The sequence below is a fragment of the Symsagittifera roscoffensis genome, chromosome 3 (genome assembly GCF_963678635.1).
Source record: "Symsagittifera roscoffensis chromosome 3, txSymRosc1.1, whole genome shotgun sequence".
NCBI lineage: Eukaryota > Metazoa > Xenacoelomorpha > Acoela > Convolutidae > Symsagittifera > Symsagittifera roscoffensis.
In genome coordinates this window covers 7,043,758-7,067,136 of record NC_087064.1, presented here as the reverse complement: position 1 = coordinate 7,067,136, position 23,379 = coordinate 7,043,758, and the positions used below count along the sequence as shown (strand labels likewise).

Genomic DNA, 23,379 nt, shown 5'->3' with positions numbered 1-23,379 from the left:
TCAAACATCAAAAGAATTCCGAAATAAAACAACAATATATAATTGAAGAACCGTTTGATGTTCTTATTTATTAAGATCAGGGGCGGATTTAGGGGGGAGGGGTTGCGGACGCCCCTTCTTGAGGGATTCGACCCTCCCCCTTTGTACTATTTTGAGATATCTATTCTTAGCTGAGGGACGACAAAAAGTTTTCAAAAGGCGCCGTTGGCTGTAATATTTTATAATTTTGAGGGGGAAGCGCGCGCCAAAAAACGTAAGTCTTTTTGGTCAAAATTTTCCAAAAATGACAAAACGCACTTTTTGGACTGGTTTTTTTTTTAAAGTTTTAACTGCGGCGCAGAAAATTTGGCCAAAACAAGATCTTTTTAGTGCTTTGGGAGAGCTCAGAAATCAAATTGAACGGCCTAAAAAAAGGTCGGAGAAAAGTTTCCTTTTTTTGAAAATCCGCCCCCCCCCCTCGAGAAAACACTAGATCCGACCCTGATCAAGATTAATATTCGCTAGTATTCTACGTACATATAACAGGTCAGCCGTCTATATCGGCTAAGACTCAGTTCGACTCACTTGGCTTGCTGAGCTCGACCCTCCACGTATCAGCTCCCATGTTGTTCTTAGCCGTGCATGTGTAGTTGCCGAAAGAAGTGGCGTACAGAGGACTAATCGTCAGCTCCGACCTCCATTTGCTGGGACTCAGTTGGACAATCCGCTTTGTAGTCGATTGATCTGAAATCAAAAATGATTCTACAATAAAATGAGCGAGTTGATATGCGGGTAGCCTAGACGTCTGTTGCTTCATTTTTTCCAACTTTTACATGAATTTTTGTATAAATTTGAACACATACTTTTTTTCGGGGTTGAAAATACTATTTTTCACCAATTCTAATATTTTTTCTAAAAGGCCGCGTGAAAAGTTTCCGTGAGCCTAAAAATCAAAACAAAAAAAGTTAATCTGCAATACCGAAGTAACTAATACAGTTTACATAGCCCGTGATGAGCTACTCGTACCCAACGGAGGCTGTTTTTCTTGCAGAAGTGATCTTTAACATTTCTGGAAAAAAAATAGAAACCAGTTCACTGCTCAGCCGCAACGAGATAACATGATTCGAGTATACACAATAACAGTAGCAGCACAATGCAAACTTGTAACAAAAAAGTTTTGTTTCGGTAAAACTATCAATCTGCATCAAGGTCTGTAGCCTAGTATTTAGCATAAAACTGAAGGTCAGGGGTTCGAGCACCACCAGGAGACTCTTTTCTAGCTAAAAATAGCCTAGATTTAGCTAATTTCTGATCAGAATTAAGATGAGAAAAAAGCATTTAAAGAAAATCCCTGCCTCACTTAAACATTTTAAAGAGAATTTCCGACTAGAAAATAAATTAGATATGAAGTAATTCAGGTCAAAAATAAAGAATGTTTTCGGTACGGGTAACTAATTGTTATACTGCAAATTGAACGAAGCCCGCGTTTTGCTCGATTTAACATCTTGATTGATTAAGTTCATCGCTACTGAATAGTCAAGTCTGATCGTTGCTTCGTTGCACTTAACTCTAGCAATGCGTTCTGCTCAGCTGCTCAAATAACTAATCCAACCCAGAGATTAATGAGACTAATTTCCGTGTTATACTACTAATTAATTAACTAGTCAATCGCCATCAACCGATACTCCTAAGATTCAATTCAAAAAAACACCAGTAATCTAACTTCGGGTCCGTAACTCAACTATTTGGGAAAAAATCATGTTGTTGGTCAGTTTTTCTCCAGCCATGTATGATTCTATTCTCATTAGAGAACCAAAAATGATTCTTTTTTAAATGATATCGTTCATTTCAAACCAAACGTGCAGTCTCTTAGTGTAATTTGCTGACAATAGGTGGTTGTTTATAATCCGAAACTTATGTTTGTTTATCTAAATTTCAGTTTCATTGAGTAACATTTCTAACCGGAGCGTCGTGCAAAGGACTTTTTTTAAATGTTCTTAAATTTTTTTTCGGTCTCTCGAGGTTGAGGGGAAAATTTTCCCCTAAAAATCTAAAAAAAAACACAGGCTAATTTCTTTTTAGATCCTGAGTTTCTAGCTACCTCAGCTTTAATTTCTATGTTTATCAAATGTCTTTCCAACTTTAACCTTCCTAAACTTTTGATTGTAATGCAAAAAAATGACACCCATTTAATCTTTCAGTTCAGGTCCAATGAAAATTCTACCAAACAAGTTTCATCAATATCTGATCAAATCATTCTCGTTTATCCCATTCCTAGGGGTCAGTTTTTTTGTTATTATTCATTGTCACTATAGAATCGAGATGCCCTTGCTCTTTATTTTTCAGACATTGTTTATTTCCAGTCTGAACGCTATTTTTCCAACTGAGGATAGATACTTGTTTTATTGTCACATTCCGCTCATTATATAACACCTGTTAAACCATAAAATCAGCCAGAAATTCTCGAGCGCGTGGGACTAATTGTTAATTGTTATGAGTTTCGACTATTTCTTTACTACGAATCTTGTTGTTCCGACTTTCGATACGAAAGTAACGGAATATTTGTGCTCGGGGTGGGTTTTTTTCCTTCAGACAAGTTTCGACTTTTTAACTAGCCATTTTTGACGGAATTTTTAAATATCATTCAATAGGTAATGTTGTCCTGAGCTTACATTTGAAAAGATATTTCACCTGTGATCATTTTTCGTAAAGTTATGGGGGTTTAATGATTGCCATTTACAGATTGTTATTGAGATTTAATCCGTCCTAGAAATCGTTCCAAACTGGCTGAAAGAGGCTTATTTGCCATAATTGATTTGTTACAAGGAGCGAAATCTGTTCTTTTTTACTCTATATGGTGTGTGGGGAAAACTGTTGCAAAAAATCTCAAAATTTAGAAAAAAAAATTTTTCACTTCGTTTTTTTTTACATTTAATTTTTAATGTAATTACTACTCCATTAACTCTAAAAGGCAGTCAGAACATTCAAGGCTTCGCCCTGATACGAGCAGGCTTGCTGGTTTTTGTATAGCTTAAATTGTCTATTATTAGTAAAATTAACAAACCTATGCTAATTTTAGGCCGTGGGGCGTTTCGGAAGCCTTGAAAAGCGTGATTTTTTTGCATCTATCTCGGCCATAAAAAAGTTATCAATTTCTGTTCCAGAGCTATTTTTGAGCTCCTGGTATCACAAAGGTGTCAGATAACCAATTCAAAAAGAATCTAAACAACAAAACGAAAACGGCAGAAAAAACTGCAACACTTGGAAAGCAGGCAGAAAATTTTCAAAAAAAAAATAAATTTGGACGCCTAAAAACTGTTTTTTTTTAATCAGTGTCGAAGCAATAAAAGTTAAAATATGTTAGCAAAAAGTAAGTTCAAACTTCAATTAATATGAAACTTAGATTAAAGAAATGCATCTTCTGGGTTGTATCTGTCGATGATCTTTGGGTAATCACCTTTTCCAAAAAAAAACAAGTGGCAGAAAACTAAATTAGCCATTCTAAATTCTGCTATTGAAAAATATTATACTTGACAATTTTGTAGACCTTTTTTTAGGCACCTATTGAATATCGTTGTTTTTTTTCTTTTCCATTCTAGAAGAAGTTTCTTTTGGTGTTAGTCTTAACAAAAAACAAAAATTAAATTTCCGGTTCACACTCGATAATAGCCTAAATTATTAGCAGATTAGCTGTGTAAGAAACCGATAAGAATGTAACGAATAGCGGTGAATGGATGCTTGCAACATTGCGTCATTAAAACAACTCACCTGTGGGGTAATTGATCCAATCGAAGTTGAGTTCGGGGTACCCGTTGGCGACGCAATGCAGCGTGGCCGATATGTCCCCCTCGTCCCGCCCACTGATCACCAGTCGCGTGTTCTCGTTACTCTCAAAGTAGGGAGCATCTGAAATAATAATAAAAATCAAATTTGTTGTCAAAATGGGAACAATTCGACTATAATTTACAAAATGTATCAAAAAAATCATTCCCATCTTGGAATAACACCAATTGAAACATTTAATCTACATAATCTCTCCCAAATCACTATAAAGACCCCATTTCGACCAAATTTTCTGAGCCGCTAATTGATAATTTTGAAGAAAAAAATGGCCAAAAAGTTGGGATTTTTCGGCGCGCGCTCCCCCCTAAAAATTAGAACAATTTTGAGAGTATGTCAGCCAAAAATGGATATCTCAAAGTAGTACAAAGGGGGACCCTTTGTTTGGGTCGGCAGGGGGTCGAATCCTTGAGTCCCCCCTTTGTACTATTTTGAGATATCCATTTTTGGCGTCCGATATCCATAGAGAGAGAGAGAGAGAGAGAGAGAGAGAGAGAGAGAGAGAGAAATTAAAAACGAACGTTTGACAGCCAGTTGTACTTTGATCTGATCCTCGCCCAGTTTGTTCACCACTCCACAGGCGTAGCGTCCCGCGTCCGCCTGCACCACACTTTCCACTTTGAGAGAGGACACTTGGGTGAATCTGTCGTGGCTGATGTTGTACTTGAGGTTCACGGCGTAGGGGTCAATGACCTGGTCCTCAAACATCCAGAACACCTGTTCAACACATGTTTGCATGTAGTTCTTAAACAGGGGCACAACAGCGGTTCGCCGTGATGAGCTGTACAGCTCTTGTGTTGGTCCTTTCCCCGTGGATAAATGGTCTTAATCTTTATGTTCGCTTCTGAATTTCACATTACAACATACTATGAAAAGAAAACATAAGTGGGAAGAAAACAAATGTTTTTGATTTTTTAGAGGAACTACTTATTAAATTTTCATTTGAAAGTCGTTGTTTTATTTTGATATCATACATGAACAGACAAGGGAGCGGCTTGATGCTATGAAACAAATTGAAAAATGGTTTTTTTTCTGGGGGTTTTATGTTTTGGACTTACTATTTCAGATCAACCGACAACTTCCCTTAAATCACTTCTATTTCTACGTTGATTTTGAGAAGCAGTTCATAATGATTTTAACCTGTCCAGGTGGGTTTGCAGTCTGTTTGCACCTGATGGTAGCATGGGATCCAATGTCCACCTCCAGAAGATCTGTCTCCGTTGTCAGGGTGGGGGCATCTGAAAGATATTCAAAAAAGAAAATCTTTAAAAAAAATTTCACTCAAGATGTTGATATATTTGACCAAATGACTCGCACTTTTTTCATCTGTTCCTCATAATCAGAAGAAAAAACTTTCATTTTCACATCGGCTTGTGCATTAGATTTACTTTTTGAAGGAATCCTTCTAGTTAATATGAAACTTTTTTTTTCATTTTTCTATTGTTCGATAATTTCACTCGAACTTCGAACCAACTTTTTGCAGTTCGGCTTTTCAGGTTTCGAATTGTCATCATAATCATTTGACATTATCATAAGTTGATATCGAAGAGTTGACCCTGTAGATCCGAATTTAACCCCGAAAAGTATAATCTTACATTCGACTTCTAATGTGATCTGTCGGGTAACTGAACACGCAGTCCACGGACACAAGTCATGATTTGTAGGCACATCGCAATTGCACGCCTTGCAGAAGTAGTCCCCGGCATCCTCTCGCGACGTCGCCAGGAACTCCAGTTTGGATCCGGGGGTCTGGACTACTTTGGTTCCAGTCCACTGGTAGTAGGCGATAACTGGGTTCGTCTCGGCGCCTCCGCAGTCGAGGTTTGTCGTCGATGACTCATTCACGATTACTCTCAGAGGAATATTTGAAATGAGTCTAGGCTCGACTGAAAAATTTTCATATTTGAACTTAGAGCATAAAAAATTTTGGCAGATGAAACCAGCATAAATTTTGAAATGATCCACCAGAAACCGAAAGAATAGCTCAACTTTTTTCTCAGTGAAAGCATTTCGAGAAAACTTAGAGTAAAATGAATTCATATGATGCTCTTACATGTGAACAAACCTAATGCACTTACAGTATACTTCGATGTGGTAAGTGGCTGACACGACCATTTCTGGGAACTGAACTGGGGTGACCTTGCACGTGACAGGCAGGTTGTGGTCTTGTCTGTCCATGGGTCGGTTGAGGCGCATAGTATTGCTCAGCACAAAGCCATTCGATTGAGTCACGGGGTCATTTGTCTCCGTGTCTGAACAATCGAACACTGAGTTGTATCATAGATTTAAAAGACTTCAAACTTTTTTTATTTTTTAAAATTTTTATGCAAAGTGAGAACTATTTTATAAGCATATGGTCAGCACTCATCTATAAGATAAATTTGCTTACCGCGTGTTGCTTGAAGAACATGAGATTCAAAAATTTTTGGCCATTTTAACAGAACAGTAGTGGATTTAGGGAGGGGGCGGGCGGACGCCTCTTTTTGTTCAGGGATTCGACCTCCTTGGCTGCTCAAAGGGTTTCTCTTTTGGTACTAATTTAAGCCATCCATGTTTGGCTGGCTGACTCTGAAAATGTTCTAAAGGCGCTTTCGGCGCCAATATATACCAATTTCGAGGGAAGAGCCCGCGCAAACACTCCAAAAAATACCTAAGCTGCGGTGCAAAAATTTTGGCCGAAACAGTCTTTGTAGTGTTTTTCGAGAGCTCGAAAACAAAATCCTTTGTTTCGATGACGCTAGTGGTTCAATAGAATAACAAATCTTTAACTTCTTCTTTAACTTATTATCCAATGATATTTGTAGTCAATATTGACCTTCCGAATTGACTGGTGACCCGTTGATGAACCACTCGAATATGACCTGGTTTGGGTTCATCTTGTCAGTTGTACATGTGAACTGCACCCCCTGTTTGTTTTCCAGAAAAGGCTTCTCTACATTCGTAGTTATGGTCACCTTCAGAGGAGGATCTGAAAAAAATACATAATTCAAATTTTTTTTCACTAATAGTAGATTTCATTACATTTCTACAAAACTTTTTGCATCAAAAATGGTAGCACATCTATGTCTATAAACTTAATTTATTGAAAAATTTGAAAATGGTTCAAATATTCTCGCAAAGCATGGTTGCAGACACGGACCTCAGAGCTTCACAATAAGGCCGGGATTCAAGAAACATACTCAAAGGTAATCGCTTGAAAAAATATGCCGTGCAAAAAATTGGTCATCAAAATAGCATTAAATTTTTCCAATTTTTTGAAGTTTTCGAATTTTTTTCTAAATTTCTAAATTTTTCTTTTTTTTTCTAGATTTCTAGTTTTATCTCCAAATACTACTTAATTTTTTTAAAGTTTTAATTTTCTCTACAATTTTAAATTTTTCTAAATGTTTTTCTAAATTTTTCAATGAGAAAGTCAAATTTCTCACTCACAGTGTACTTTGAATGTGAAAGTGGAAGTGGGCGGAGTCTGGTCTGTTGCCACTACCACATTGGATGCCTCGCAGGAGAAGGTCTTCCCGTGGTCCTCACGCGACAGGTGGGAGAGACTGAAGCTGTACTTGCTAGTGTACTCTGAAACAAACAATAATAATAATTTAGTATTACAATGATAATAACAACAATAATACAATAACTATAATAATAACAATCATAATAATTTGGTACTACAATAATAATAACAACAATAATACAACAATAATAATTATAACAATAATAATAATTCGGTTATAATAATATCTCGCTTTTCAACTGGGACACTTTGGTCTTTGTAAAATTCAAAGAATTCAACATCAAAAAAGATTTTGACTTGGTGCTTTCATGATGTAAGATTCGTGATGCACTATTACTCGCGTGTTTTACAATACCCGGGTACTCTGGTTAACAAATTTTAGGTTTACAATATAATGGTACTTTATATAGGTTTACAATATAATGGTACTTTATATAGGTTTACAATATAATGGTAATCAAAAATCCTTCGCTAATTCAACTAATTTAAGACTGGAGCATACACCAAAACAAGAGTGGATTTAGGAGGGGGGATTTAGGGAGATCCGACCCTCCACGTACCCAAAGGGTCCCTCCTTTGATACTCTTTTAAGAGAACCAATTTTGGCCGACCAACCCTAAAATTTTTCTAAGGGCGCCTTGGGTGCCCATGCATACTAACTTTGATGGCGAGCGCCTGTTTTTTGGCCTGTTTTTTAAATGTTTCTGTGGCGCAGAAATTTTGGTCAAAATAAAGTCATCACAGTGATTTGAGAAAACTCATAAAATCAATTTGGTCACCCTAAAAATAGATCAAAAACCCTTAAAAAATCCGCCCCTTGAAATTTTCTTAAGCAAAATCTAACCCCCTTAACAGGCGTAGTTATAAAGACACCATACCTATATCAGGCACTGGATCTGCACCGGAGTCTAGTAAGATAGAGTCCTTGTACCAGGAGATGACTGGCATCGGCCTCCCTTTCGACTGACAGGACAGTCTAACAGAGTCCTCCTCTTTGTAACTTCCCTCCATCTTCACAGGCTCAACTGTCAGTTCTGGTTTGCTTGGCGGGTCTGAAAAAAGTTATATTGAATAACAAATTTAACAAACCAGGTTATTATTTCTTAAAGAAGTATTAAATCAGATGCTTTTCATGGTTTTATTTTTTATTGCATGCTAAAATTTTTTAAGTATGAAATTTATCATTAGCATACTCTACTTCGTATAAAACAATTGTCCTTTACCGTGTTTAAGTTACTTTATTTTAGTTATAACAACCTACTAAATAATTTATACGCTGACTAAGATATTTGTAGTGGACAAATTTTAGAGATTTTTCCTTTATGATCAAATTTCGTAAATAAAACATTTTAAGATTGACAATTTAGCCTGCTGGAAAAAATTAACAGCAGCTAAGATTACAATTTTTATTTTGACTCCGGACGAGCTAACGCAGCTCAGAAATTATGGCACTGCAAGTGGAAAACGAGCGCTAATAATTTAAAATATTGCAATTAATTTTTCGATTTATTTTTTCAATTTTTCAAACAACTTTTCTTGACGACACAGTAAACTGTAATAAAATTGTTCACAGTTTCAACCTTATATCAGCATTCTTGTTTTAGATAATGAAAAATATGCTAACAATTGTATAAACCAACCTTTATACATGTTAGCTTTTCAACCAAAAAAAAATCAATAGTTTTTTTAAAAAAAAAAATGAATCGTTTTGAGTTTTTTCAGTTTTTGTGATTCTTTTTTGCAAATACATTTTCGTCATTTAAGGACATCATTATTTGACACAAAGAAAAACTACTCAAAAAAAATATACACGTATTTTTGTTGTTATTTAGAATTAAACCTGGTTGAAAAAATTGTGAGTTGATGCAACAAAAACTGGCAAATTTTGTTTACTTTGACAATGGAAGCTAAAGAATCCGACAACTCTTGAAATACTGGGAATAAACTATGGTCTGGGCAAAATTGTTTTCCAGCCAAAACTAGTGCCTCAAAAAAGTCAAGATTGGTATCACTTTTAAATCTTTTCAGTCATGATTTGGATTCTGAAACAGAGTTTCAAACAACTTTCCGTGTCAAAAAAAAACTGGTCTGAATACTTCCGTTTTTCTGCTGGTGAGCCAATATTTCAAAAAATGAAATTAAATTTTAAGGTTTTCTTTTCAGTTAAGGTTTTAATTTTTCAATAAAGCTTGATTTGGATATCATTTTGGATCCGTTTGAAAAAGTCGCTCCAGTGATGAGAAAAACCGTTTTTCAAATTTTGATTTTTTTTGTCTAATTTTAATTTTGAGCAAGTACAGCAATATCGTTCTTCAGTTGTAAGAGTTGGTCATTTGGGCTCAGAAAACCTAATTTTGTACAAAAAACCAGTTTTACCGCTTCCTTCGCAACAAAAAAATCAAGAAAACATTAAAATTATTGTGCGAAAATTACGAAAAGTTTTGAAAACTTTTTTGAATTTTTTTTTTCGATTTTATTGCATGTTATTCGCTTGTTGAAGACAACTGTTATCTAGCATGCCTCAATCCTTAACTTTCTATGCGTATATACAGTTTTCTCAACAGACTACGCACAAAAAACTTTGCAAGAAAAAGAAAAAAACTTTTATGGGTTTTTCATAAACGTGATCGGAAAATTCTTTACTCCTTGCACAGCAACTGACTATCCTCGATTACAATTGTTCACATTCTAACAAAGTAACGTGTGATCAAATAATATCCGTTATATAGAAATTGGTCGTTTAAGCTAAGAAAAAAACTTTATATCCTAACAGGAAAACTGATTTTGGAAGCTTCATTGGCAATAAAAGTTTTCAGAATTTATTTTTCAATGATTGTGCAAAAAACATAGAAAAAAAATTGTTTGAAATTTTTTAAATAGTTTTGGTCTGTTTTTACTTTTTGGAAGACAACTGCTGTCGATTAATCTTATTCCACCAACTTTCTATGCGTTGGTATAGTTCTCTTGTCGCACCACTCTCAAAAAAAGTACACTAAAATGAGCCTAAAAAACACTTCTAGTAGTTTTTTTTATTCTGGTCGGAATTTTCTGAGCTACTTATACAGTAAACGGCTATCCTTGTTTGCTATTCGTCCTCACCATGGGTTGCGTCTTAATGTTTCTCCAAAACAGTGTGCGACCAACTTTTGATGTAAGTGAAGATCAAAATAAAAGATTATATCATAAATTTTATGTTTTGTTTTTTATTATTAGCTATATTAGCTCTTATCTTTTATTAGCTACTGTAAAACTAAAACTCATTTTGTCTACCATGGTTATTTCGGAGGTTTGAAAAACTGATTGATTTTGGTTGCAGGTTAAATGACTCATTGGTAGGTTCAAAAGCAAAGTAGTTTAAGTTTTTTTGCCTGAAGAAATTAGACTGAACCCCATGTCGCGTTCGTCTCCAAATCAACCACGAGCAAACAAAAGTATTAACTTCTCAAAATAAATTCAAAAATAGCTCAAGCTAATATTTTTCTTTAGACGACATACTATAAACTGTTTATTTAAATTATTCCTCTGCACCCTTTTCGACATATAAAGCGGGTGGTCATTTGGAGTGGGGCTATTTTTTAAGGCCGTCCTGAAGATACATACTGACATGTAGCCCGCGACCAATTTTACGTTACCCTATGGCCAAACTGACATGAATACTGTCTATGTTGATCAATTCAGTGTGAAATAGTTTGTTAGAATAACATTTGAAGAAACGCTGACTTTTCCAAGAGTGTTCAAACTTGTTCAGCTGTTAGCGTGAATTAACTTCTACTTATTACGAAGAAGTCGTGCGAAATGGTGAACATTTCAGTTCAGTTGAGTAAACTTGGCTCAAAATGGCGTGAAACATTTCAACTCGAGACAGTCCCATTATTTTAAATCATTAAAAATCTCAAGACATTCCAGTCTATAAAAATACAAACTTAGTTGCAAAACAAAACAGGAGAATGATGAGTTAAATTGGGTAAGATCTTACATTGGATCTGAAGCTCAACTGTATCCCTAGTGACAACTCCTTCAAACTGAGGGTTCTCAGCTTCGCAAGCTACAGTTGAAATTGACTCGTCGTCTGAAAAAAAAAATATCGTCTGAGAGAAAGTGACAAACTAGTTAATATGATGAAGAACCGCTTTTATATAAAAGAATTAAGTAATCAGAAAAGAGTCTGTCTGCAAACTTCTTCAATGAGCTTATTGTTTTTGTTAATTGTTCTCTTTGGTTTGTTAAATTCCTTGTTTTTTTTCAAAATTGTCAAAAAGGTCATTGGTCGATTAACTTACCAATTCTGACTTCATAGAGACTAGTGGTATGGTACCCATGCGAGGAGTTCCCACTGATTTTGTCTTGGGACAGCCCAACTTTATTCCCATTTAGAGTCCAAGAGACATCGGCGGCGGGGTAAGACAAGCCAGTGCGACACTCGAGGGAGATGACATCATTGCGACGGATCTCTCTGTTGAAACCGGATATCTGGACAGCGGCTGGCTTGACTAAAGTTATAAACGAAAAGTTTTACTTTTTCTCTCTTTTTTAAAATAATTTTAAAAACTTGTTGATTTATATGTTGAGGTTTATATATTACATATTTTGCAAACACAATGTATTAGCTTTTTTAGTCTCAAAGCGCTCAAAAATAATTGAGTTTTTTTGTAAACATTTTTACAAGAAAACTGCTCGCTATATCGGAAAATTTCCTGAGTTTTATGAGAAAGAGATCAATCGAACCAAAAAAAATCATGCGTCAACACCATTCAGTATCAAATTACAAAGTGTCGCTAAGTCAGAAACCGCAAAAATGATTTTGGCTCAAGGCATGGGTGTATTGCTTAGTAAATTTTGACTGTGGTCTTTGAAAGACTTTAATTTGACACATGACAAGCAAATTTCTGGAGGCACTTTCTGAGGAAAACGCTTAAAAGATTTTTTAAAACCGCAAGATAACCTCTGATTTGTACTATTTTTACGAGCAATTGCCAAATTCGTTCTCAAATCAGATAAAAATCATATTAAGCTGACTTGTTTTCAAACAAACAGATTTGTCACTTAATATATTTTAAAAGTCCGCCCAAATTGATTTACGGCCATTCAATTACATATCGAAATCAAAATTAGAAATTTATATTAAGCTTTCATTTTAAATCAACCAACAACTGTTCAGCTCAGGGTGCGTCTACGGATCAAAGACTCCGATTAAATTTCGAAAAGTCAACAAATTTTCAAATTATCTGGAGTGGAAACATTTTGCGAGGAACAGGTTGTTATTAAAATCACCCGGATAAAACCAAAACAAAACTTGTATGAAAGGGTCTTTCTCAGACCGGGTTTTCACTCTGTTTTGTTTTGTTGTCGTCGGTAATTCGAAAACAATACACCCCCACCCCCCATTAAGTTCCTGAATGTGGAAGTAAACAAGACCTGAATGCGGAAGTTATTATCAAATTCATGAAACTAAAGCAAGTTGAAACGATTGAGATAAAAGTGTGTTTTCAGATTTGTGATTTGATTATCAGAAATCTAAAAGACAAACTTGGCCTAATTTGATTGTATTGATATTTTGAAGTATGACTCATTCTCGTATTAAGTCTTTAAAAACTGGTTCTTTTGTCTGCAACAAATTTTCAATCTCATTTTGAAAAAAGGAGCTGCAGGCAGGATCTGATATTTTTTGAACTTTTGATGATCAAAGTTTCTCCCAAAAATCAAAAGATTTCCATAGAAAAAACAGAAAAGAATAAAAATTCAATTAAATAGAAGCCTGAGACATGGTTCAAAATTGTTTAAAGTAAATTTTGTTTTTTGAAAATACATTTATATCAAGTTTCTTTCTTCTTTCTCTTGTTTCTTCTTTAACTGATTCAATGAAAAAACCTGAGACTGACCTAGAAAAAAAAATGAAAAAATGCACGCAGATGAAGACAAGGAACGGTGGTGAGTGATAGGGTGGATGGGAGGGGGTTTATTCGGGTTGACAAAAAATGCAAAAAAAAAATCATAAAATTTCATACTATGGAAAAAATGCTTCTCATACAGTTTCGTACAATTTCATGGACTGAAAAAAGTATATGAAAAGAGTAAAACAAGTGTTTTTTTCATACTATGAAGTCTTATCATAATCAGTATAACTGCTGACTTACAATATACTTGAAGTAATTCCTGTTTGATGACTGGTGCATGAGGGATGGAGGGTGATGTGGCCTCGCATTTGAACACAGAAGAGTGGTCATCTCGCTCGGCCGCAAAGTCAAACTCCACCAACACCTGAAAATGACATAAATGCATGGATTCAAAAACTTGATGAAACTCTCATGAAACACAAACTTTAAAATTTAAACTTTTTAGTGATCCTAATAAAAAATGCATCTATAAAATGAAAAATTTGCAATTTTTTATTTTGTCTCCATCAACTTTCAAAGGTAAAAATGTTGCGAATTCCGCGACAAATATGATTTTGGCCTGTTGCGGAATCCATTTACATTTCACAAAATGGACAATTTGGCCTCGTAATGTTCATTTTCGCTCTGGCCGCTAATTTTTGTTTGATCTGTCAAAAATTTTGAAGACAAACCCATCTATGAATTACAATGACTAACCTGTTGACTGGTGACTGACTTGTAGCCACTGAGTTCAATTCCATTTTGATATAACTTCAATTCAGGCAGGGGGTTCCCCGAATCACACGTGCATCGGACCCTAACTGACTCCCCCACTTTCACAGGACTGGCAAGGTCGGCAGAGTTCAGCTGCACATATGTCGGGGGATCTGAAAAACTCATATGAATATGTTAAAAGGAAACCATCAGTCGAAATAAATTGCAGACATGTCTTAATTGGAAGCACAACATCGGTTCTCCCGAGAGCGCTTAACAGGTAGTATTGACATTTCCCTCGTAGAATACGGTTTAAATTTTACCCGGGTTTAAGATGTGGTTTTATGATAAGACGGACGCGACCCATTTTTGAAATTTCCAGAATTTCGAGACCAAAACTGGGTGTTTTTAGACCGCCGCGAACAAAATTTGTTATTTAGAGACTGTGTAGACGGAGGCAATGTGTCCGCGACCGTCGCGCCTCATTTCCAGACCAAAGCAAAACAAGACTGCTCGTATCAGAGCGAAGCCGTGAATGTTCCGACTGCCTTTTATGGTCTATGGAGCAGTAATCATATGAAAAAAGTAAATGCAATAAAAATAAAATGAACTTTTTTTTAAATCTGAGATGTTTTGTGAAAATCATCCCCCCACACGTCATATAAATTACAACGTGATCGGTTTTGCTCCTAGTTACAAATCAATTATGACAAATAAGGTTCCTTCTACCAATTTCGAACGATTTCTAAGACGGATCAAATCTCCGCTTACGCGTTAATACCGCGAAATAAATCGCGCGTTAACTGTCCCAAATTGGCCGAAATGGCAAAATTCAACCCCCCCTAATTTCACGAAAAAAGATCACAGGTGAAAAATCTTTTCAAATTTCAGCTCGGGAACACAAAACCTTTTGAATAATTTTTAAAAATTTTGACAAAATGGCTAGTTGAAGAGTCGAAATTTGTCTCAAGAAAAAAACCCACCCGAGCACAAATATTCCGTTACTCTCGTTACGAAAGTCGGAAGAAAAATTGTTGAGAGTTTTTGCGCAAAAAAAGCTGTGAAACAAGCAGGCTAAAAGTTCCATTTAATGGAGTGAAAAATTAAAATGTTTAGGACGCTCGGTTTGAAGGCGATAGATACGTATGCGTTTCCCCCAAAATCCTAAATTGGCTTTTTGTTAGAATATCGCGAAAAAGTTTTCAAATATGCTTAGACAAATTTTCTGACTTTGCCGCGGCTCATTTTGAAATTATATCTCGATTAGAACATATCGCGACTTACCCGGGTTCAACATAAAAAAAAGTTCTGAGATGGCAACTTTTTGATTTTGTTAACTATTTTCCCACTAATGGTGCCCTGTAACGAATCTTCTCTCTTTAAAGAAAGAAATGAACACTCATTTTATACGAGTTTTGTACCTTGTTAACTATTTCCCCCTATTGCAACAATAAGGTCCCAAATTTTTGACAAAACTCAAAAAATGGCGAAATTGTTTTTGAAAGTGTTTCTAAACAGTTTTGACAGATAAAAATCAATTTTGAATATTTTCATTGTTTTCAATGTTATGGATCTAACAATGTCCAGATAGCGGCTATAATATACAAAAAATTCCGAAATAAAAAATTTGATTTTTTTTTCTTCAATAAATCTGTTAGTTATATGTAATTAGGGGTTGTAAAATACTTTGGAGATAATAAAAAATTAACTTTGACGAGTCATGTCATACAGTTTTGAACGATTTGTACGTGGGGTTCAGGTATATATTGACAAAGATTCCGCAAGAATTAGCCAAAATCTAACATTTGTAAAGTGAGTGGGTTTTCCGGTAAACTCATGTAGCAAAACGACGAATTTTTCGGAATACGAGTTTCCGGTATTGTGCTCTGCGACAGCGGAGAACTTTGAATCTGGCTGTAGAAAGAAAAGTAAGTTAGGATTTAAAATTAAACGAAAAATTTACCATCTAACTTTCTTATAAAAAGAAGTCCCTAACTTTTAACAATTTTAGAGCCTAATTTTGTAAGAAGTTGTAAGATTCTTATAAGAAAACTTCGAATATAGCAATTTTCGGTCAACCCGGGTCTTTTCCAACTATCACGACCGAGATATTGTATTTGCAGACATTGTCGAGGACTATATAACCCTGCCCAGTTCACAGATATTCGGTCGCCGAATTAACATCGGCTCGACCGACAAGGTCAAAAATTACTCAAAGATTTTGGCAAGGCGTACGAAAAATTTTGAATCCCCCTAAAGTACCCAAAAAAACTTACTAAAATTTAGGAGATTTTACTCACCGGTCAAACATAATTTTGCTGAAAATTGGGTAGAAATTCGTTACAAAGATCAATATAAAGATAAATTTTTACAGGTGTAAAAATTTATTTTCTAAGAACATTCCTATGCTCCTTCAAATTTTTATTTTTGGTAAGGAGGGGTTGCTCAACAAAATTCACAGTGATTAAACGATTGGCAAACTCAAAGAAAAGGTATAAAAGTAGTTAGCGACCGGGATGCGGCAAACTATAAGTCAATAAAACTTTGCCCAGAACATTGAAACTTACAGAGGATGTTGAGTGTCTTAGTTTGCATCAGTTGGTTCTGCACATTTTCTTGTTCAACAGTCGCACAAGAAAGGTCACTCTGGTCTTGCTGCTCAGTTATGGTCAAATCCAAGGTCGAATGGGTGTCATACACTGAAAAGATGTATGAATTAAGAGTTCACGCTTGTGAAATTGATGTTTTAGTACGTTATTTCATCAAATACGCAACGTAAGTTTCGAACACCATGCGAAGTCAAAATTACATTCAAACATTCATGCCATGCATATGCAAAAACTTAAACTAATAATGAAATTATTATATTATTAATATTGAAACATCGCCGAGCCATACAAAAACGGATCTAGGATTTAATCGAGGGGGGGGGGTGGGGTTTTAAAAACGTTTGAAAACTTTGGCTACCTTTTTTTTAGGTCGTCCAAATTGTTTTCCCGAGTGTTTCCCAGAGCACTATAAAGACCCCTTTTTTATCAAACGATTTAGCACCGCAGGCTTATTTTTGAAAAAAAAACAGATCAAAAATGCCGTTTCTGGGCACTTAATGGAAATTTTGACCGAAAATAGCGTTTTTTTTCGGCGCGCACTTCCCTCCAAAATTAGCATATATTGGCCCAAAAGGCGCCATTAGAAAAATTTTAGGGTTGCTTGGTCATAAAATAAAAATAAATAAAACCCAAGGGAGGACCCTTTGGTTGGTGAGGGTGTCGAATCCCTGAGAAACGGGGCGTCCATCCCACCCCTGCCACCCTGGATCCACGCGTAAGAGACAAAATTGAACATGAAGAATAAATTGATAGTACTTCGAAAATTATTATTGTTATGAAACTTGAGAGATGGTGGTTAAAAAATGCAAAGCGTCTCAAAACTAGGATGACAGTTTATTGTTTTTATTTGATCACGTTTTTCGGGAAAAGGGAACACGTGAAAACTCTATTACATGAGAACGATTCAAAATGGTTTTCAACTTCTAAGATTTTTTCTTACCAAGGATTGTTTTGGTACAAAACTCGTCATAATCTGCGCTGTCAAAGCGACAGTCACGAGCTTCTATAAGGTTAAAGAACAGAAATAAAATGGATAAAGCAACAGAACTAAATTTATTTTGAAAAATCCGGTTAATATAACATAAAACTTTTGAAAACAGCTAAAACTTCGAAATAGTTCAACTCATTAACATAAACAATTGGCTTGTCATGCGTTTGTAGCTCAGAAACAGACACACGGTCTTCGGAAACTTTCCATCAAGTTTTGGCATGATTTGCAAATAAACTGAACTGTTCAATTAAACTGAAATCAGGTTGAAAATTGATTGCATTCAAAATATAACCAAGACAGGCATAAAACTGCATCGCAAGTAGACAGCAGTCCAACAAAATGTGAACACCAAAAAGATACTTTGAGTGGTGAATTTGATGTGTTTACCATATTGGGGATCTATCGCGTTCGAGAAGGCAGCTTTAACAAACAGACATATTACATTTTGGAGAAACTCAATGTTGCTTAAAAAGAAAAAAAATGTTGCTTCCAAGTTCTATCAAGGAAAATCAAAGCAGTTATTAACATAGTATACAGACGTTTATCTATTTCGTAATTAAACTGAATAAAAAGTCAACGTTAAATTTCATATTCTAGCATAGGTACAAACGTTCAATAGGAATCATTTAGACTATACGCAAATAATGAACTTCAGAATCCCAAAATCACAAAAATTAGCTCCTCAAATGTCATTCAGAGATGCTTACCTTCGCGTTCCGATATTTCCTGATGTTGGTTGAAGAATTCACTGGGCAGCACTCCCCCGTCCAAGTACCACTGGATGTCCACAGCTGGTCTGGCGCCGACAACTTGGCAGGAGAACTGAACAACCTGTCCGGCCACTGCTTGGATCTCCCCGGAGGGAAGTACTGTCGCCTGATCTTTACTGTTCATTGACACTGTCATCTGAAGAGACTTCGGAGGAACTAAAAATAATTAGTTATAATTGATAGATAATAGATATAATTGAGTGTGTTTTTTGTCAGTAATGGGATATTTTATCTTATGATTGCATAATATCAGGGGCGGATCCAGGATTTTCCCGAGGAGCGGGGCGGATTTTCAGTTAAAAATGGATGTCCTGAAATAGTACCAAAGGAGGGACCCTTTGGGGGGTCAGCGGGTCGAATTCGTCCCCCCTCCCCTAAATTAGCTACTGCATCGTGTCTACTAACATATAGGATGTTATCCTATTTGGACCATACAGCAATCGTGAATTTATGACATGCAGGAATTCAAGTGTGATATTATGACATGTCAAGTTTTAAGCTGAACAGTTTCCGTTTTTTGTTGCTTTAAAGGTTTGAGAGCAACTGAAATTGGGTTATTTAAGACATTTATCCACGACGGAAAGGACCAACACAAGAGCTGTACAGCTCATCACGGCGAACCGCTGCTGTGCCCCTGCCTAAGAACCACATGCAGTTTTTTGTTTGTTTTTCTGGGCTGGGTAATGTTGCCTCACCCTCAAGCAACGAGCGCGGATAATGGCGGGCCTCGAACATCCAACCTTTCGCTTGAGATGCGGAGACGTAACCACTTCACAGCCGCTCCCTTGGTTCACTTGTTTCCCTCCAACTACGTCGAATGCTTTCGATTGCAAGGATTTTTTTGGACATAACCCATCAAGTTCAAACGCCTTGAGGTTAATTCCGTAAAAAAAAATTATAAAAAACTTGTTTTCAGCTTATAAAAATTAGATTACATTCATTTTCAGCATAGAAATGAGCGGCTAAAATAGTTTCCGTTTCTTATCAACAAAAACAAGTTTGTTTAAAACTACAGTAACCGCTGTTTGAAGAGGATTGCTGTAGCAAAAAAGTTTTTGAAGTTGATTCCGTTCTGCTTCTAAACAACTTTTTTCGGCTCACTATAAAACCAATAGCACCAAATTGAATTATTTTATTGAGCCCAACTCACTATAGTGAAAACACAATATCAAATTCAGTAACAATCAAAAATGATAACTGTTTCACTTTCAATGTGCTGACGAAAGCCTTGAGGTGTTTTAGTTCACTCAACCCTATCAGAATGTCGGATTTAAAACAAACAGGCGACACAGATATCCAACGATAAACTACCCCAGGGACCCTTCTGAAGACCACACGTGCATTGAATCAGACTCTAATAAGTCGGCTTAACACTCGGTTGATTATAAGAGCGTTCCAACTCACATTTGATTATTTAGAGAACATTGCCGCAAATTAAAATGAAAACTGGAACTAATTTGCAAAAGTATCTGAAAATGTTAGGATAACGAACTTGTAATTTTGTACAAAAAATGCCTGCAGCAATTTCAGCGTGTAAACATTGCACCAAAAAACTCGTGAATCAGAGCACCCCCACCACCTAAGGAAAAATTTTCCCCGTTAAGATAAAGATTAAGACGATTTATCCACAGGGAAAGGTTCAACCAACAAGCTGTTCAGTTCTTCACGGAGAACCGCTGTTGCATCCCTGGTTAAGAATTACTTGCAACATTTTGTACGTACTATCTTCTGGGCTGGGTGACGATGCTTCGCCCTCTAGCAACAAGCAAGGATTATGGTGGGACTCGAACATCTGACCTTTCGCTTGAGAGACGAAAACGTAACCACTTCAGGACCGCTCCCCATAACTACTTACGCTCAAGATTGCGGTTTTCGAATGTTTTTTCTTATCAAGTCAGTCGACGCTTAGTTTAATATGAAAACATCAATCTGGAGGCCAAACAGAAATGATTTTTATCACAAACTTTCTCAAAGTATGTTTTCGTTACTTGAAACTTTGAGGCTGGCTCTCAACCAAACTTCACCCAAAGTTTCCCACGCGCAGTTACCCAAACAACGTGCTAAACCAAAATATTGGTGCCACATAAACCTTAATTGGATCCGCGAAACCAATTTTGAAATGAGAGGAAACGCTCGTTATTTCATGGTTTACAGAGCCTGTTTCAACTTAGCAGAAATGATTTCATGTCATAAAGGTGAATACAACGTGAAAATTTTACAAAATCGAGAAGTGTGGTTTTTGTTTGTTCAATTTTCAGCTTTGTTGTTCCTTCTAAGTGTCTGAAAACTTCGAGGCAGCAGAAGTATTTCAAAAGATTTGAAAGAAAAACATGCTACATGTAGATAGCCACATGTTTGGCAGCAATGGGTCAATTCGAATAGCCGCTTTCTCGGAAACCTGTGAGCCCACGTTCAATGGTATCAAAAGAAACTGTGATATATAAATTTGATAAACGAAAAGAAATTAAATTGTAAATTTCGAAAAGTTTCGATTTTGCATTTGGTGTCCATGTTTTTTTAGTGACTCGATAAACTTTGAAATAGTTTACGCATTGTTTCTGCATGTTAAAGGCAATTGGGATGAAGTGACACCGACAAGAGAGATTGAAAAAACGAATCGGGTTAAACGTGTCCATGAAAAAACTGTTCTTAAACAAGGGTAGATAAAATTCTATAAGTTTAAACTGAGTGAAACTTACTTAGCACTTTAAGAGTGACTTTCCGGCTGTCTTCACTGCCGCCGTTAGTTGTTGCGACAATACACGAGAACTCAGCGCCGTTGTGGTCGCCAGGAGCCGACAACACTGTCAGCGAGCAATATCCATTCGTCGAATACATCTCATACTCGGAACTGTTTTGTCGGCTCGACAGCAAATAAACACCGCGATATTCGAACAAGCAAGCAGAGTAGTCTTCAGGTATGCGACATTCGAAAACTGCGTTCTCGTTTTCAAAAATGGTCAAATCCCTTGGTTGCTCGACGTAAAAACTGGATCCCTGAGCTATCACGAAGCCACCCCTCGCAATAAGAATCAAAACCAGCTGTAAATGTAGAACTTTCATCACAACTAACATCAATTTTATCTGCCGATAATAACCTGCACAATAGGAATTGGAATGCTTTCGACGTAACTTGCAGCAAATTTTTTCAAATTTGTTTTTAAATGATTTTTTTCTTCACGTAATTATGAGTTTTGATGAGTGTTAAATTGTTAAATTTCAGCTAGCAAGACAAAAGAATAAAGAGGCTTCTGACAGCTAAGTAAAGATGGTCAAAGTTGTCAATGCTGGTCTAATCAACCAAATTTTTTTGTTGATTTCTCTCTACAAATTATCGAGCTATTTTTCGTGTACATACTATAAGGCCAAATTAAAAATAAATACCAAAACTCAAGCAAGTACTGCGTCGAACAAATAAAAACATGAAAGTTTAATTATACAATTCGTTTTTATATAAGTCTGATAATAACTTTTAGACAAACGAGAAAGTTATAACCATGTAAAGTATTTTGATAATACACAGGTGATTATGAATTTTAAAAATTGTACAATTATACCAAATACTGTATAAAACGTGCTATCTTAAAGTAACCAGAAAAAGACGTAAATTAAGAAATTGGAAGAAGCAATTTGTTTAAATCGAAGAATCAAAAAATATGATTCTCTAAATAGGCTTGATTAACTTGGAATATTTAGAACTGGTTTGCAAAATTCGAGATTGTTTTCATACTTTTGCGCTGAAGCACTATTTTTTTCTACCAAGCAGATGTCTCTTGTCGAAACAGGGAGTTCAAATTTCGAGAAAAAAAATAAGTAACACTGAAAAAAAGTGTTCAAACTGTCATTAAAAAATCAGTATAAGAAAGCTCTGCAGACTTTTGTACTCCGTGTCAAAATTATAATTTTAGGCGTTATTTATGGAATGTTTTTAATGATTCTTTTTTTACTTCAGTCAGGTGATAAAACTTCTGGTAATAACGCGGTGGCAGTCTAGAAATAAAATATTCGCGTCTTTTGAAGTCTCAATGCTGAAAAACCAACTTCAAGCAGAAAATAATTATTTGTGAATTTTGCAAAAAGTATATTATTCTGACATTGCTTGCGTTAGACTACAAAAATTCTAACTTTGAAATAGGAAAGTAATGATAAAATTGGAGGCTTTTTATTGTTACTTTTGAATTGTAATTTACCTGGAACAATGTAAAGTTGTGATATAAATAACCCTAAAAATGGAAATTATTGAAATAATTTCCTTAACTTAATCCTAAATAATCCAAGAACCTATTTCTATTTGAAAAGATCTGATTAACATCGCCAAGTTCAGTGTAATTAACTAATTTTCTCAAAATTGTGAATGTATAATTTGAGACAAATAAATACAAAAATATCACAAAGTGAAAAGAACCAAACAAAACAGTAGTGTTCTAAAGTAATTTCCATAAACGGGAGCTCCATTTTGAGGGAAAAGGGGAAATTTCAGCCAATGTAATTTCGCCAAAGTTTTCTGCGCTTCATTTAGAAATATAAAAGTAGCCTTTGATAATAGATAAAATATACAAAACATTAAGCGAGTCAATCTAACATATTTTTGAAGCAGGAATTATAAAAGTATTGAATAAAAAAAAGCAAACCGAATGAAAAAAGTCTAGAAAGGGTTGTTAGGAAAGAATATTCTGAGAAAACTAATGACGCGCCTTCAGCTGTAAAAAAAGGAAGAAAACAACAGTTTTTTATATCTTTATAACATATAATTGCCACTTTGTGCATAACATGCAGTTCTGTTTAACTTGTTCATTCAGTTTATTTGGTCAGAAGTTGGATGCTCGAAGTTCGTCAATATTGGCCAGTATTTTAAGGAGTCTTCATGTTAAGTTAGTGTACAAGAAATAGAGAGATTTGACAGAACATCTTTAATCGGGGTCCTTTGTCTTTCGCCCGGAGAAATGTTGACCTCGTAAACTGGTTTTGATAAGTTATTATTATTATAGATCCAAGATTGGACCTCAATCAAACTCCAACGAACTCTAATTTCTATCAATTTTCTGAATATGACATATCTATCCAAATAACGGAAAAAAAGTGTAACTTTTTGCCA

The 23,379-nt window shown here is 35.6% G+C and overlaps 1 protein-coding gene across 6 annotated transcripts in view; it reads right to left on the bottom strand.

Moving 5' to 3' along the window:
• Window positions 1-22,463, bottom strand: part of LOC134841240 (nephrin-like) — a 33,723-nt gene extending 11,260 nt beyond the window's left edge. For 4 of the 6 annotated variants that reach the window (XM_063857091.1, XM_063857094.1, XM_063857092.1 and 1 more), the window contains exons 1-17: window positions 20,984-22,463; window positions 18,222-18,440; window positions 17,464-17,526; window positions 16,482-16,613; window positions 13,918-14,087; window positions 13,462-13,585; window positions 11,608-11,817; window positions 11,304-11,396; window positions 8,206-8,379; window positions 7,249-7,389; window positions 6,635-6,787; window positions 5,898-6,071; window positions 5,415-5,705; window positions 4,960-5,057; window positions 4,341-4,536; window positions 3,748-3,885; window positions 565-723 (exon numbers count right to left, since the gene is read on the bottom strand). In XM_063857091.1, coding sequence (XP_063713161.1) covers window positions 565-723; window positions 3,748-3,885; window positions 4,341-4,536; window positions 4,960-5,057; window positions 5,415-5,705; window positions 5,898-6,071; window positions 6,635-6,787; window positions 7,249-7,389; window positions 8,206-8,379; window positions 11,304-11,396; window positions 11,608-11,817; window positions 13,462-13,585; window positions 13,918-14,087; window positions 16,482-16,613; window positions 17,464-17,526; window positions 18,222-18,440; window positions 20,984-21,359 — 2,911 coding nt within the window. In that variant the 5' untranslated portion in view covers window positions 21,360-22,463. Of the gene's footprint in view, window positions 1-564; window positions 724-3,747; window positions 3,886-4,340; window positions 4,537-4,959; window positions 5,058-5,414; window positions 5,706-5,897; window positions 6,072-6,634; window positions 6,788-7,248; window positions 7,390-8,205; window positions 8,380-11,303; window positions 11,397-11,607; window positions 11,818-13,461; window positions 13,586-13,917; window positions 14,088-16,481; window positions 16,614-17,463; window positions 17,527-17,901; window positions 17,935-18,221; window positions 18,441-20,983 lie in introns of all 6 variants that reach the window. The other 2 variants (XM_063857093.1, XM_063857096.1) reach the window with 2 other exon arrangements.
• Window positions 22,464-23,379: the final 916 nt, after the last annotated feature.